This window comes from Mandrillus leucophaeus, unplaced genomic scaffold (assembly GCF_000951045.1).
Source record: "Mandrillus leucophaeus isolate KB7577 unplaced genomic scaffold, Mleu.le_1.0 Scaffold101, whole genome shotgun sequence".
Taxonomy (NCBI): domain Eukaryota; kingdom Metazoa; phylum Chordata; class Mammalia; order Primates; family Cercopithecidae; genus Mandrillus; species Mandrillus leucophaeus.
Window position 1 is genome coordinate 3,662,719 of NW_012098210.1, and position 15,705 is coordinate 3,678,423.

A 15,705-nucleotide genomic window follows, 5' to 3' on the forward strand; every position below is an offset into this window, starting at 1 on the left:
AGGCTGGTGGATCACCTGAGGTCGGGAGTTCGAGACCAGCCTGGCCAACATGGTGAAACCCTCTCTCTACTAAAAATACAAAAATTAGTCAGGTGTGGTGGCACATGCCTGTAATCCCAGCTACTTGGGAGGTTGAGACAGGAAAATTGCTTGAACCCGGGAGACAGAGGTTGCAATGAACCGAGATTGGGCCACTGCACTCCAGGCTGGGCGACATCGGAAAAAAAAAAAAAAAAAAAAAGGACCCAACTGAAATCTGAAATGTCAGCCTGATGAAGCCTATGAATCCTGCTCAGTATAATGTTTTAAATGCATAAAATAAGATACATAGGTTATAACATAAACTGATTAAACTAAAATATAGTTATCAAAATATGTTAATGCTCACTAAACTTAAATATTTAAAAACTCACTAAATGAGATATACTGAGGTGAGCCTAATAACAAACATAATGTAACAGTGATATGTGTAAAGGATATTTTGAGATTTGTTACGCCTGGAATTAGGTTGACCAACTTGTCTTGGCTTGTACCATACTTTCCCAGTTTAGCACTGAAAATCCTGTGTCCTGGAAACTTCCTCCACCTTTGGCAAACTGGCACTTGAGAACCCTGTGTCCTGGAGAATCCCTCAGTCCCTGGCGAGCTGGGACCGTTGGTCACCCTCCCTGTAATGTGGCATGAAAGCATCTGTGATTGTTAGTGGTGTTATAATCACGGGTACGGCTAATGCTACTGTGAGTTGCTACCTGCATTCTTCATGGAGGAAAAGCTCTATTTCAGGTAGGGGTGAGTGAAAATAAAGATGTGATTGGTTTTTCCCATCCAAGTTCATGTATTTTCCAATTTCTGTCCAGGGACAGCCCCCTTCCAGTTAAGAACCCCTGCAATTGGTAAGATGGAGTTAGGTCTACTCTTCTCTAATATTTATACTTTGTTCTTATACAATAATTTACCAAACTGTTGTAATTGTTTGTTTAAACAACACAACAAAAATTCTCCATTAAGCACCTTTCTTACAGGGTTGTAGGAGAATTAAAAGAAATGTATACAGGAGAAGCTGACATGAAACAGGTCATTGTGGTACAACCAGAGCCCTCTTGCATGGTTGAATCTAAATTGGTTGAAAATTTTTGGAATACTGTTTGGCAGGTTCTACTAAAGTTGAACACACCCCATCCTATGACCCAGCATTCTGACTCCTGAGTATTTCCCCAACAGAAATGAGAGCTTATAGTCATCAAGAGACATGCCTAAGAATTTTCTAGCAACTGTATTCACAATAGCCCCAAATGAAGAATAACCCAAGAAGAACAGATCAAGAAGTTATGACCTTTTTAAACAACCATATACCACACAGCAATGAGAATTCACAAATAATATCTCAGCCAGGTTTGGTGGCACACACCTGTAAGCCAGCACCTTGGGAGGCTGAGGCTGGAGGATCCCTTGAGGCTAGAAGTTCAAGACCAGCCTAGGCGGCATGACAAGACCCCACTTCTACCAAATGAAAAAAAAAATAGCCACTATGACTACATGTGCCTGTAGTCAATAGCTACTTGGGAGGCTGAGGCAAGAGGATCACTTGAGCCCAGGAATTTGAGACTACAGTGAGCCATGATGGCACCACTGCACTCCAGTCTGGGTAAGAGAGCGAGACTCTGTCTCTAAAAATTAAAAATTAAAAAGCAATTTAAAAAAACAATAATAACATCTCTAGGGAACAATATTAATAAATCTCACAAGCATAATTTTGAACAAAAGAAACCAGCTACAAAACAATGCATATTATGCATACTGCTTGATTCCATTTGTATAAAAGGAGGGTGAAACACCAGCCTGGAAGCTAGAAGTCAAGACAGTGGTTACCATTGAGGGGGGTGGGAATATTCTGCTGGTTACCTAAGGGTACTGAGTTTGTGAAAATCTACTGAATTTTGTACTATGGCACGTGCATTTTTCTATATTATGTTATATTTCAATAAAAGCATTCAATACGTTGGGTCCCCATTCCCGCCTTTTGCCGGATCTCACCTGTAGCCACCACCACCAAGAAGTGACCTCTCCCTGCATTTTCCACTTGGGTTGGCTCTGCGGCTTGGCAAAGACTTTCCCCTGCTGAATCCATCCCTTTCTCCACAGTGCTTTGGACTTCCTCCTGGCCAAGGGCAACCACAGCCTCTGGCACGAACCTCTTTGGTTGTCTTCACAACCATCAGTGCTTCATTAATATTTCTGACAGGCCACTAATTAACATGTTAGCACATACCTGTGTATTCAAAGCAGCTTTTAGGCCTGAGCTTACTACCCTTTACACTATTTCAGGGAAGGATTTGTATTGTATTCTGCGGTTTCAACTGTGCCAAGCAGCAATTGATAAGCAGCAACCATAACAATGATGGGAGCAGCAGGCATGACACCCCCTGCATAGATGAGAAAACTGATTCTCAGTATAAACTTATGCCACCCCAAAGATGCCCAGCAAATTTACCATTTATTGTCTGAGGTGGAAATCACCTTCCATGAGAGTGAAGGCCAAAGCTCCCCTGTAACTGACGATGACCAAGCCCTGCAAAGCCAAGAGTGGCAGGCTGGGGATTAGAACTCATGTCTTTGGCTCATGTTCGCTCTCTGTGCAGCACCCTGGGACCCGCTCCCCTGAGAATGAACACCAACCTGAGCAACCCAGGTGTCCCCACTCTGACACAATAAGAACTGGACCCTCATCTGGTCCAGGTAGCCTCATCCTGGGGGATGCCTTTCTCCATTTGGACATTTTACTATGTATTTAGGGAGAGATGACAAACTGCAGAACAACTTATCAGGTTAATTATGCTTTTAAAAACATCACAGACAAGGAGCAAAGTGATGGGGAGGCTAAATGAGGAACTCGGTGGTGGCTGAGTCTGGCATTCTTTGCCCTTCTTCGGGTCTGCAGGTGGGCGTTTCTGCCCTTTCCTGGGCCTCTCCTTTCTGCACAACACGAGAGACAGATCACCTTAAAACACAGCCTTCCTCCTGTACACGCCCAAAGCCTTCAGTGGCTCCCCATCTTCTATCTTCTCACCTACAAACATCCTGTTCCACATACACTGGGTGATTCCTGCATGAGAGGAAGAAATGCTTCAGTGGTCTCGGCTGAGCCAGAAGGACTATTGCTCTTCCTCACCTCCCATCCTTCCTCACCTCCCTCCCATCCTCCCCTTACTCCACCCCACTCCCTGCCCTGAGTCAATTCCTCACAGGCAAGTTCCAAACACTGACTGCACTCTGACCAGAAGGGCAGAAAACTGCAGAGGAAATGATCCATGAATATGCACGGCATTTGCCTCTTCAACCTGCGGTCACCCTCTGGGCTCCTGTTTTGCTTCTAAAACAACTCTGTGCCACAGAACTTCAACTACCACCAGGTCTTCAACATGCTGCACTTAAGAAAACAACAGTAACAACTGTAAAACTATCTCCCTTATCCCTGTAAAATGTTCTCTCGCTGCTTTTGTATATTCCAACCAACTGCGATTTGGACCATTGAGCCTGCCCTCTGGTATGCGTCACCGACCAATAAGGGATAAAGGGAATCTAGATGCATCTAGATCCCAGGCACTGTGCTAGGTGCCAAGCAAACACATGTGAATGAAACACAGTCTTTCAACTTCTATGAGCTCAGCAGAATGTGTGAATGGGAGGCTCCGGTGACTACAGTAATAGGCTCTGCGCCAAGTGACAAGGGAACCACATGGAGACTCCTGGCTGGGTTTGGGAGGAGAATAGTGGGCAAACCATAAAGGAGGGTGAATTTAAGATTTTTGAAAAGCTATAGTCCAAATTCTAAGATCATCAAAGCTGAAAAATAGGCATATTCTACGACCCAGTAAATCTACTCCTAAGAGTATATATTCAACAGAAATATGGGCACCAAGAAGAACATGCAAGAATATTCACGGCAGCCCTATTCATAAGATCCCAAATGAGAAACCACACAAATGTCCATCAACAGGGAAATGGATAAGTAGGTTGTGGAAAATTCTCACAATGGAATGAATGATCTATAACTACACACAGTGTGGGTGAACCTCAAATATGTAATTTGAGCAAAAGACAGACACAGAAGATTATATTCTATATAATTCTATGTATATGAAATACAAAATCAGACAAAACTAACCTATGGCATAGGACTCAGGAGAGTGGTCAGTATAGGGGAGGGAATCATGACATGAAGAAGCCATGAGAAGCTTTGTGCTGTCATGCTCAGTTTCCTAATCTGGGTGTAGGTTACAATGGTGTGTTTAGTTTGTAAAAATATATAATGCTGGGCTGGGGGTGGTGGCTCATGCCTGTAATCCCAGCACTTTGGGAGGCCGAGGCGGGCGGATCACAAGATCAGGAAATCCAGACCATCCTGGCTAACACGGTGAAACCCCATCTCTACTAAAAATACAAAAAATTAGCCAAGTGTGGTGGCACGTGCCTGTAGTCTCAGCTACTCGGGAGGCTGAGGCAGGAGAATCACTTGAACTCAGGAGGTGGGGATTGCAGTGAACCAAAATGGCACCACCGCACTCCAGCCTGGGCGACAGAGTAAGACTCTATCAAAAAAACACCAAAAACAAAAAAACAAAAAACAAAACAAAACAAAACAAAAAACATAATGCTGGACATTGCAAATATGTGCACCTTCTGTGTGGACCTCAGACTTGAATAAAAAGAAAAAATTAAGTATGTCTATTGCCTTAGTCCATTCAGATTGCTATAATAAAATATCATAAACTGGATGATTTATAAACACCACATACTTATTTCTCACAGTTCTAGGGGCTGGCAAATCCAAGATCAAGGCACCAACAGATTGGGTGTCTGGTGAGAACCCACTTTGTGGTTCATAGATGGCCATCTTTCACTGTGTCACCACATGGCAGAAGGGACAGGGAGCACTCTCAGGCCTCTATTATAAGGGCACTAATCCCAATCATCAGGGCTTCACCCATATGACCTAATCGCCTCCCAAAGATCCACTTCCTAGTACCATTACCTTGGGAGTGGGAATTTCAACATATGAGTTGTTGAGTGGACACAACATTCGGACTGTAACAGCTGTTTAGGTAGCTACACAGCTAAATAAGTATTATTTTCCAAATCACATTTCAACTGTTTCTCTACCATTAAGCCATGGGCCAGCAACGGAACCTGGCTTATCCTTCTTGTGTTCTTCCTTTCTTGGCACAAATATGGTGGGTCATCTTCCCAAACAGTAACCTCCCTGGTATAGTTCATTTGGCCTGGTAGGTTGTATTCAAACGATCACTGTATTCACTTATAAATGCTCTCAAACTGGTCCAAGGTCTAATCAAAGCTGGAAATTGATCAAATAATGACTCATTCATGCATTCTAGAATTCAGCCATTCCCTCCTGCTTTTTTAGAAATTAGCATAATTTTCTATTATTTACACGTTCTAGAGAACTATATCATAGACCCCTGCATCATGGAACACCCAGATCCCTGGTCTCCATCTCATTCTCCCTGCTTTCTCAAAGATGATCCATACACAATTCTATTTCCCAGACTATATAATGTAATCCGCTTTATGTAACATAGTATAATTCACTTGGCCCTGGTCTCTCAGTTCTTTTGAAGAAATGAATGTTCTCACACTAATTCCTTGGCCTGTTTGATCTTTACAGGCAGGGAAGGGGGATGCGAGGCAGGATTGGGTCAGCTCCACATTCTCCACATCTGCTCATTGTTTTCTTGCCTTGTTTCAGTTTCCAGAGCTCCTCCCTGCTTCTCCAGCAATTTCAGTCTTCCACACTCCTCTGTGCCTTTGTAAACAGCCTTTTGTTCACTAACAAGAGGAATCTGCAGCCACGTCAGCTCTAAACCAACCTCCCACCATTCTCTGGGTAAAGTCCTACTCAGAAAGAGAATAGGAGGAAGAGGGATGGAGGGGGCTGGAGATGATTGTGTCTGGTGGGAACAGGCAGGGGGACAGTACACAGAGTTCAGAATGGGACAACGAGCCCGCCAAGGCTGCACTGCCAGCCTGGCTGGGTGACCTTGAGCCTATCTGGGCCTGTGACCTCACCATGCAAAGGAGCTGGACCAGAGAATTCTGAGTCCTTTCTAGCTCTAAACACTCTGGCCCTAAGCATCTATATGTTAAACAAAATTGTCCTAACGTTTGTCTCTGGGTACTGAAATATCAGGAGATTTTTATTTTTTCATCTCCATTTTGCGAACAGTCTGTGCTAAGATTACACTACTGTGTTTCTGTTTTGTGTGTATTCAGAAGCACAAAAAGTCTGTGGTTCTAGAAAGGAAATAGAAAAGTTCTTTAAAAACAAAGAAGTGGGGAAATGAAACAAATGTTAAAAGCAGAAGAGAGAGAAAGGTCCAACTGGAGGCCCCAAATCCACCCAGAGCCCTGAAGCCCGGGTTTCCCACCGACAGGCTGCAGTCTTTGTCCGCTCTCTGGCGCCCTCTGCTGGCCTTCTTGGTAACAACGGTTTAATTTGGTTTGCAAAAGTGCTCTGACGCGAATCCACCGTGAACACTGACGGGATTCACGTTCAGCATAAAAATCGCTTTCTGTTTACAGGAAAATCTTGCCCCATACTTGCCTCCATAATTCACTTTTAACTTTGCCTTGCAGTACTAATTGTATTGACCTTTGGGATAATTCAGTCCTTCAAGCATTCCCGGTCCAACATGCCAGGAAGTCTTCTCACGTGTCTTCCACTCCATACCTACCAGTCCTGTTTCCCCATTACCCGATGAAAGTGTGATCCCCCCACCCCCTGCCACACACACACACACACACACACACACACACCCTGTTGGTCCCACCGTCGGGGCGTGGTGGTCCAGGTGAACGCTTGCCTTCTTTTTGAGCTAAACCTCCCCCACAGAGGCTGTCAGCAAAGACTCCTTTGCTGTCCGAGGCTGGCCTTTAGGTGCAGGACACTATGCATGTCCAGCGAGGCTTGTTGAAGCCACATCTGTCATAGATATTGATGGGAAAAGCATTTTCCTTCTAACACGCCTAATTCCAATTCTAAAAGGCACCTCTCCAGTCTTGCTGAACTTCATCAATATTTTCACATAGTTTCCTTAGTAAAGTGTGATGAGAAGGTCCACCCTTCTTAAGATGAAGGAGTGGTCCAGGAAGCCCTGATTGGTCCTGCCAGGGAGGGAAGGGCTGCCTTATTTGGAGACCTGCAGGAATGCAGCTCCTATATAGCTGGGCGGACCTGGCTGCCAAGAGGGTGTGCTGGGGGACTGTGCAGCTCGAGGCTCCAGAGGCACGCTCCAGAGAGAGCCAAGGTACGTGAGGGGCCACTTCTGTGGTCAGGGTTGCTGGTTGCTTATCAAGGCTTTACTCCGGACTGAAAATCATGCAAGGATTTCCTTACTCCCACATCGGGGATCGGTCCCAAGTTCAGGGGAGACTTGCGAGGATACTCAGTCACCACCGGGCTTGCCTTTCTATAAGCTGGTGCTATAATAAAATGCTACTTTAGGTTTGTTGGTTGGGATTTTGTTTTGCCTTTAAGCCTCTGCCTATGAAAATTAATTTCTTTCTCAAGAATGCTGTGCTTTTATTTTTATTTGACTCACCTGAAATGATCTGTTATACCATTGTTCTTATTTAAGATTTCTCGTTAAAAAAGAATGAAATGGAGTATGGCCCGCTATTTAGGAGACTAATGAATGTTTGCTTCGTGCTTGGATCTCTTTGGAGAAAGCCAGTCTGAGTTGACTGTGCTCAGGGGGCAGAGAGAGTGGGGTGAGGGGGCCCAGGTGCTCATGACCACCCTGGGACAGAGACGAGGCGATGTCTCCGAGCAAGGAAAGGTCGGCGAGGCCTCTTCGCAGGCTTCTAGAGATGACTGGGTGTGCTTCTAGAGATCACTTCAGCTGTGTTTTGCCTTTTTTTTTTTTTTTTTTAAATATAAGGACCAATGTGGCATCAGAGTTGAACATTTTAACGGAAGAACATTAGCCACTTTTAGAGATGCTGCAGGGGGAGCGGTGGAGGGTGTGTGAGGAGCTAAACAAGCTCCCTGTCAGCCTCCTCCAGTTCTGGAGCCCCGCGGCCTCACAGTAAATCTTGGCCTAGGAGACAGCTTAGGCAAGCTCCGCTCTGGGAACTCTTTCCGTTTCCCTGATCCACACAGACAAAGACCCAGGTGCTGGAATGCCCTGACAGTTGGCCTTGGGAAGTGGATTTCCCGGTGGCTATTGTAGTTCCAGGAGCCGAATGTGACAGGCAACCTCGAGGGGTGGGGTGAAGGGCTTTTCCATGACATCAGTGGCAGCGTTCGGATGTCCCAGGGCCACCTTGACCCAAGACCCTCCTGGTGTTCCCCCAGGCCCTCCTGTCTTCCCTTTCATCTCGTTTTCTCCAAAATTCCTCAAGGGCTCTGCCCTTTGCCCTTTGTCCAGCTCAGGGGGCATCATGCCCAGTGAGTGAAAAGCACAGTGTGTGAACACTGTCTTCTCCCGAAACCCAGATGGGCAGTGGGGCATGGCTAGTGGACACATGCAGTGCAGCATTCGACAGAGCCCAGTGCAGGTCTGCCACCTCCCCCCTGTGCAGCCTTGGGTAAATTACTTAACTTCTCTGAATCCCAGGACAACATTTATAACATGGAGATAATAATGCACCTACCTCATGTGAGAATTAAGTTAGGCAATGTCATAGAAGGGCTTAACACAGTGGCAGGCATGAAGAAAGTATGTAACAAAAAGCCAGTAGGATAAGCAGATGTCCCCCAGGCGTGAGATTGGAAATGATGCCTGGAGCGCACTTGACCCCTGGACATAGGGGAGACAGGGGTCCCTTTACTACGTTTCCATCTTTCCCGCTCCCCCACCTTCCTCCTCCTCTCTCTCTCATTACTGCAAAGGCCTTTAGGATCAGCAGCCAGTGAATTCCTCATAATGGATGGAAGAATGCACCCAAGACAGTGCCAGCTCACGGCAATAAAGAACAAAGAGGGGAGATTAAAAATACAATCTAAAATCAGGCACCGTGGCTCGTGCCTGTAATCCCAGCACTTGGGAGGCTGAGGTGGGAGGATCACTTGAGCCTGGGCAACATGGTGAGACCCCATTTCTACAAAATATATTTAAAAATTGGCTGGGTGTGGTAGTGTGCGCCTGCAGTCCCAGCTACTCTGGAGGCTGAGGCAAGAGGATTGCTTAAGCCCAGGAGTTCAGCGCTGCGGTGAGCTATGATCATGCCACTGCACTCCAGCCTGAGGCCTGGGCAACAGGGTGAGATCCAGATTCTATCTCTAAAATATGTGTGTGTGTGTATGTATATATGTATATGCATATATACATACACACACACACAAACACACATAGTCCATGCCCACAAGCATTTGATTCCAACTCTTCTATTGTATTTTCCTCCCAGGGATTTCTTGATTTGAAAGACTTGGGAGTATCAAAGAAAACTTACATGTATTAAGTCACCACTCCTTTATTTCCCATGCATATTCAAAGCCTCTGTAATTGCCCTTTGCCATTCTTGTCTGTCTAGGAAAACCAGGACCAGGGCCCTAAGTGAATGTAATCCTAGCAATAGCAAAGGAGCTCAGTGTTCGAGTTAACCTTGCACAGCCCAAACATGGGGAAACAATTATGCTTTTGAGACCACATAAATAGCACAAGGATACAATTCCTTCCTTAAAGTCTCCTGCACTCGGGAGGGGGCAGGGGAGCTCGGGGAGCCTGGTTGGGAGCTGATCCCTGCTGTTTCTCTGGCAGGTTCTGACACGATGAGGCAGCACCTGAGCCGGTGGTGGCTGGCCACTGTCTGCATGCTGCTCCTCAGCCACCTCTCCGTGGTCCAGGCCAGGGGCATTAAGCACAGAATCAAGTGGAACCGGAAGGCTCTGCCCAGCACTGCCCAGATCACCGAGGCCCAGGTGGCTGAGAACCGCCCGGGAGCCTTCATCAAGCAAGGCCGCAAGCTCAACATCGACTTCGGAGCGGAGGGTAACAGGTACTACGAGGCCAACTACTGGCAGTTCCCCGATGGCATCCACTACGACGGCTGCTCCGAGGCCAACGTGACCAAGGAGGTATTTGTCACCGGCTGTATCAACGCCACCCAGGCGGCAAACCAGGGGGAGTTCCAGAAGCCGGACAACAAGCTCCACCAGCGGGTCCTCTGGCGGCTGGTCCAGGAGCTCTGCTCCCTCAAGCGCTGCGAGTTTTGGTTGGAGAGGGGCGCGGGACTTCGGGTCACCATGCACCAGCCAGTGCTCCTCTGCCTGCCGGCTTTCGTCTGGCTCATGGTGAAATAAGCTTGCCAGGAGGCTGGTAGTGCAGAGCGCAGCAGCAACCAAATCCCCGCAAGTGACCCAGCTCTTCTCCCCCAAACCCAGGCATGTTCTGAAGGTGCCCAGGAGCGGCGATGCACTCGCACTGCAAATGCCGCTCCCACATATGCGCCCTGGTATGTGCCTGTGTTCTGATAGATGGGGGACTGTGGCTTCTCCATCACTCCATTCTCAGCCCCTAGCAGAGCGTCTCTATCACTCCATTCTTAGTCCCTAGCAAAGCATCTTATTTCAAAAGAAGGGTAAGTGCTTGCTATTCCCTTCCCTGAATACATTACTACTACTAGATTAGTAGTAATTGCTTGATGAGAAGAACACGTCAGGCACTGTGCCACCTGCTTCACAGCACTTCCCAACAACTCTTAGAAGTAGGTGCATTCCCATTTTACAGATAAGGAAACTGAGGCTCAGAGAGCTGAAGTAGTGCACCTGCATCACCAGCTAGAAAGTGGCAGAGCCAGGATTCAACCCTGGCTTGTCTAACCCCAGGTTTTCTGCTCTGTCCAATTCCAGAGCTGTCTCGTGATCACTTTATGGCTCACAGGGACCCACATCCAAACGTGTATCTCTAATGAAATTGTGGAAGCTCCATGTTTAGAAATAAATGAAAACACCTGAGCTGGTGGCTGTGTACTTTGGTACATGGAGGCTATTTTAATCCTTCTAACTAAACTAAAATAGAATAAAGGAATTAAACTAAAATAGAAGTAAAGCTAGACAAAGGCCCAGAAATCATATTGTAAGGAAATATTGGAAGCTGATTCCCAGAGCAGACCACATATACAGCAGGATATGTCTGTGGCATGAATAAGTTCTTTCTCTTTTTCTTCTTTCTTTCTTTTTTTTTTTTTTTTTTTTTTTTTTTTTTTTTTTTTTTGAGGTGGAGTTTTACTCTTGTCCCCCAGGTTGGAGTGCAATGGCACAATCTCAGCTCACTGCAACTTCTGCCTCCCAGGTTCAAGCACTTTTCGTGCCTCAGCCTCCCGAGTAGCTGGGATTACAGGTGCGTGCTATCATGCCTGGCTAATTTTGTATTTTTAGTAGAGACTGGGTTTCACCATGTTGGCCAGGCTGGTCTCGAACTCCTGATCTCAGGTGATCCACCCACCTGGGCCTCCCATAGTGCTGGGATTAGATTTTTTTTTTTTCCAAAAGAAGGGTAAGTGTTTGCTGTTCCCATCCCTGAAACATTGCATATATTTAAGAAAAAAAAGAAATTTTAATGGCATATTTGCTTCTAATGTCCCCTAAACCTACGTGCATGTTTTATGTGCACCCATACGAGTATCTTTAAATATAATCCCTTTATATCTGTGTTCTGTGCAAAGTCTCTCAGTTCTTTCAAGACAGCCTGGTGAAGGCCATCATCTCTGTAAACCACTTAGCACTACAAAAATCCAATTACTCACCAAAAAGGTTAAAAAAGAAACAAAACTGTGTCTTTAAGGAGACCCAATAAAGAATCCAATCCATGCCATAAGCAGGAATTGATACACCACCTTATTAGCTAAAAATATATATAACAAAATATGAATAATGTTTAAAATCTGTTTTAAATTTAAAACAATGAATTGAATGCTCTAAGAGGCTCCTACAGGCACTCTAGGCCACTCTCAGAGACTCCCAGGAGTTGTTGAACTATATTTGGAGAAAACAGCCACTGAATATTATCAATTCTCCTTTAAAGAGAGTTTGTAAGGGGGGAACATGCATTTTATCAGACAGTTTATCCAAAGCATTTCAGAACATGAGTGCTGATGAGGGCATCTCTTGTGCTGAGTCCCCTCGGCTATCAGTGTTCTTCTCAAGGACACATTTGGAAGGTTTTAACATTGAAAGTGAGCGGAGGACTTGGGGGCAGAGCAGCGCAAAGAAACAGCCTTACACTGGGCACATGAAGGAGACTTCCACCCTGCAGCCAGGACTGGGGTTCACGCTGCTGCCAGCGCTACACTCGCCTTCTGATTCCACAGTCCTGTTAATTCTTAGATCAGAGAGCAAGAAAAAAGTACACAACATATCCTCTAAGCTTATTTCCTGCTTTCTAATTTAAAAAATAACAACAATGGCAAGAGAGAAAGAAAGAAAAAGTACTCAGAGGCTGACACTGACATTTCACTTCCTCGCTCTCCTAAGTTTAATTACAACAGCACGTGCAGCCACGTCAGCCAAATGACTTCATTTCTGATGTGAAAACGCTTAGGTCATGATGTCGTTTATTTTCTGTAATTGCTGTCTTTTCTCGTTCTGTTAATAGTCCCAGCAACCAGATTTCAGTGGGGCGTGACGTGAATGTGTACACGGTGATTCAAATGCAAAATGTGTTTATGGAGCTTTTAATCGAAAGCGTGTGTGCTTGAACATTCTTGCTCAAGTAGATGAATCATGGGGTGGAATAAAAGGCTTAGGGACCCTGGTTTTTCACTTTAGCAAAGGGGCATGGAGTGCCTACTATGTGCAAGGCATTGGGAGGGGCTTCGGAATTTTTCTGGATATCGTCATTTTGCAGTGTGAATAATTTTGCCAATCATTGCTTTCTCAGTCCCTGCTAAGTGGTGACTTTCTAAAATATAAGTTTATTGTAAAAGTGACATGAAAATTACAACAGATATTCCAAACCAAAATAATACAACGATCCCAGCATCTGATTGAGTCAGTGTTTGCTGTTTCCCCTGTACTTTCCTAGTTCTTAACCATTTGCATATATAAACGTTCATATGCGCAATAAAAAAGGTGTACTTTCATATTCTAAATTTTTACTTAACTTCATTCAATGCTTTTTACTCATTTTTCTATACCCTTTTTTTTTTTTTTTTTTTTTTTTTGAGGCAGAGTCTCATTCTGTTGCCCAGGCTGGAGTACAGTGGCATGATCTTGGCTCACTGCAACCTCCGCCTCCCAGGTTTAAGCAATTCTCATGCCTCAGCCTCCCAAGTAGCTGGGATTACAAGTGCCCACCACCAAGCTCAGAAATATTGTTTTTGTGTTTTTGGTAGAGACAGTGTTTTGCCGTGTAGGCCAGGCTGGTCTCGAACTCCTGACATCAGGTGATCCACCCACCTCGGCCTCCCAAAGTGCTGGGATTGCAGGGGTGAGCCACCATGCCCTGCTTACTCTTTGTTTTCTTTCCTCCCCACCCATTGTCCCTAGTCCCGCCCCCTCCTTCCAGCCTCCACCTTAACTGTGCTCAGATACATAAGTGAGGGTTTTTTAACTTGATTATGCCTTTTAAAAGTACTATGTATGTAAAATATTTATTCACCTGCAATTTGGCTTACCTAACTTAACATTGCATCATGAAACTCTTTGGAACAACAGCTATCTAGATAGCTGGCTCATGCTTTTGGATTGCTATATAATCTCACTTAATACAGATGTACGGATTGATTGAATCATTGCCTGTTGATGGGCCTTCAGATTACTTCCAGTTTTTTGCCACTGCAAACAATAAACATCCTTGTACATGCTACATTGCAGTCTGGTAGTTTTGTTTCTGTGGAATAGATTCACACGTGCAAATTTTCTGGAACAAAGCCCGTGTGTAATTTAAATTTTACCAGCCATGACCGGGTTATGTTCGCACATAGCTGGAGCAAATCCTATTCCCACCAGCTGTTTATGGCATTAATTTGGAACAGTTTCTGTCATCTAAGCATGAGAAGCCACCTTTTCTACAAATGTTGCCTAAGCATCTTCTCTCTTTTGCAAATGGCACACCTAAAGCTCTCTAAAACTTTTGGCCATGAGGACCATTTGAAAATCCTCCTAAAACTGTTAGCAATTCTCATTCTAAACCTGGTCCCTGGCCCAAAACATCTGCCTGAGAAGCCTGGAAAACAGGCAGTGAGTGGACGGGCTTCCAACTCAGAGGGTGGTGTGTCTGCACAGCTCCACACACCCCAGCCACTGGGAAGGCTTGAGGTGAGGTTATGCCCTGGCCTTTTTCCTGACTTTTACTAAAATTACACATGCAAGTATTTGCATTCCAGCCAGAATACCCTCTAGATCCAAAAGCTCAAAAGGAGCAGAGAATTGAGAACACTATTAAAGTAGCCCATGCTGTTCCTCCCCTCCAGGCTCTGGCAGACAATCAGCGTTTTCCTGGAGCCCCTCACACCCCACCTTGCTTAAGATATGCCTGACAGTGTCTAGAAACTCCACCCTCTGGTCCTAATAGGGTGTCCCAAGCAGTGGCCTTAAGTTTGTCTTGAGCTGCCCGCACTCTCTACCTCAAGCTTTCTGACAACAAGTGACTGGATTGGGGTGGTGGCTGACCGGGTCAAGGACTCCAGGCCCTACATGGTACCTATGATGTGGACACATCTTGTTCCTTCACCCAAGACTTTTTTCGTCATGGCTGTAGATGGATGGACACGTGTACCCTAAGCTGTCTCTGTGTTGGTGCATGGCACATCCACATCCTGAGTCTACCAGGGTCTCTACTGAAATGTGACAGCAGGGCTCGTGTGCCCTCGTGTAAGCAGCACTGTCACAGACCACACCTGCCAGGCGAGTGATCAAGAAGACTTACACAGACTTGGCATCATGACCAGTTTCAGTTTTTCCAGCTCAGACACTGCTCTGTTGAGGAACAGACCTCTTGGTGAGCCTGGCTCAGACCAGAGGCTAAGAGTTTGCTGTCTACCCAGAGACCACGAGTCAGAGATGAGCGAGGGCCTCCTCCTCCCTTATCCTCAGTGCTGGCAGAGGACCCCACTTCAGTGGGCATCCAGCTTCCCCAGTGGAAGAAAAAGGAGCCCAACCGTCATGCCTCTGGGAATGCATCCCTACAAAATGGGAATAGCTCAGATATTTCCTGCAAAAATGAGACTAAAATACTATGCCTTTGAGAAATCTCAAAGCACATTCCAGATCATCCAAAGACTGCCCCGGAAAAATAGACTCAGCTGTTTCCTCTGGCAAATGGGAGCCTTCCCCTGGGCCCGTGGCTTTAGGGAGCCTCACTTTGGAGCAGGAGCATGCACGGGGAAGCGACCGAGATTCCACCCCCAGAGCACTAAAGCCCCAAGGCCTCCCTCCCACACTGAGCCCCAGACCCCAAATAGAGGGTAGGGGAATCTGTTCCTCTGGCATTGGGTGAGAGGCCTCAGACTGAAATGAGCCCCATGCACTGACCATGCCCCTTCTAAAGGGACCTTCCTGGTCAGCACGAAGCCGACCCCCAAAAAGAGCTCGTCCTCCAATACTCAAGTGTCATCCCTGTACCCTGGACTGAACTGTAATGGGCACACAAATTCCCTGGAATCTTGGTAAAATGCACCTTCTGCTTCAGCAGGTTTGGAGTGGACCAGATTCTACATTCCTTTTCTTTTCTTTTTCTTTTTCTTTTT

General features: G+C 45.8%; 1 protein-coding gene across 1 annotated transcript; it reads left to right on the forward strand.

The window, feature by feature from the left end:
- Positions 1-7,230: 7,230 nt before the first annotated feature.
- Positions 7,231-10,506, forward strand: PRND (prion protein 2 (dublet)). The gene is made up of 2 exons (XM_011975240.1): positions 7,231-7,322; positions 9,777-10,506. Exon 2 carries the CDS (start codon positions 9,788-9,790, stop codon positions 10,316-10,318), a length of 531 nt encoding a protein of 176 aa, XP_011830630.1. The 5' UTR covers positions 7,231-7,322; positions 9,777-9,787; the 3' UTR covers positions 10,319-10,506.
- Positions 10,507-15,705: the final 5,199 nt, after the last annotated feature.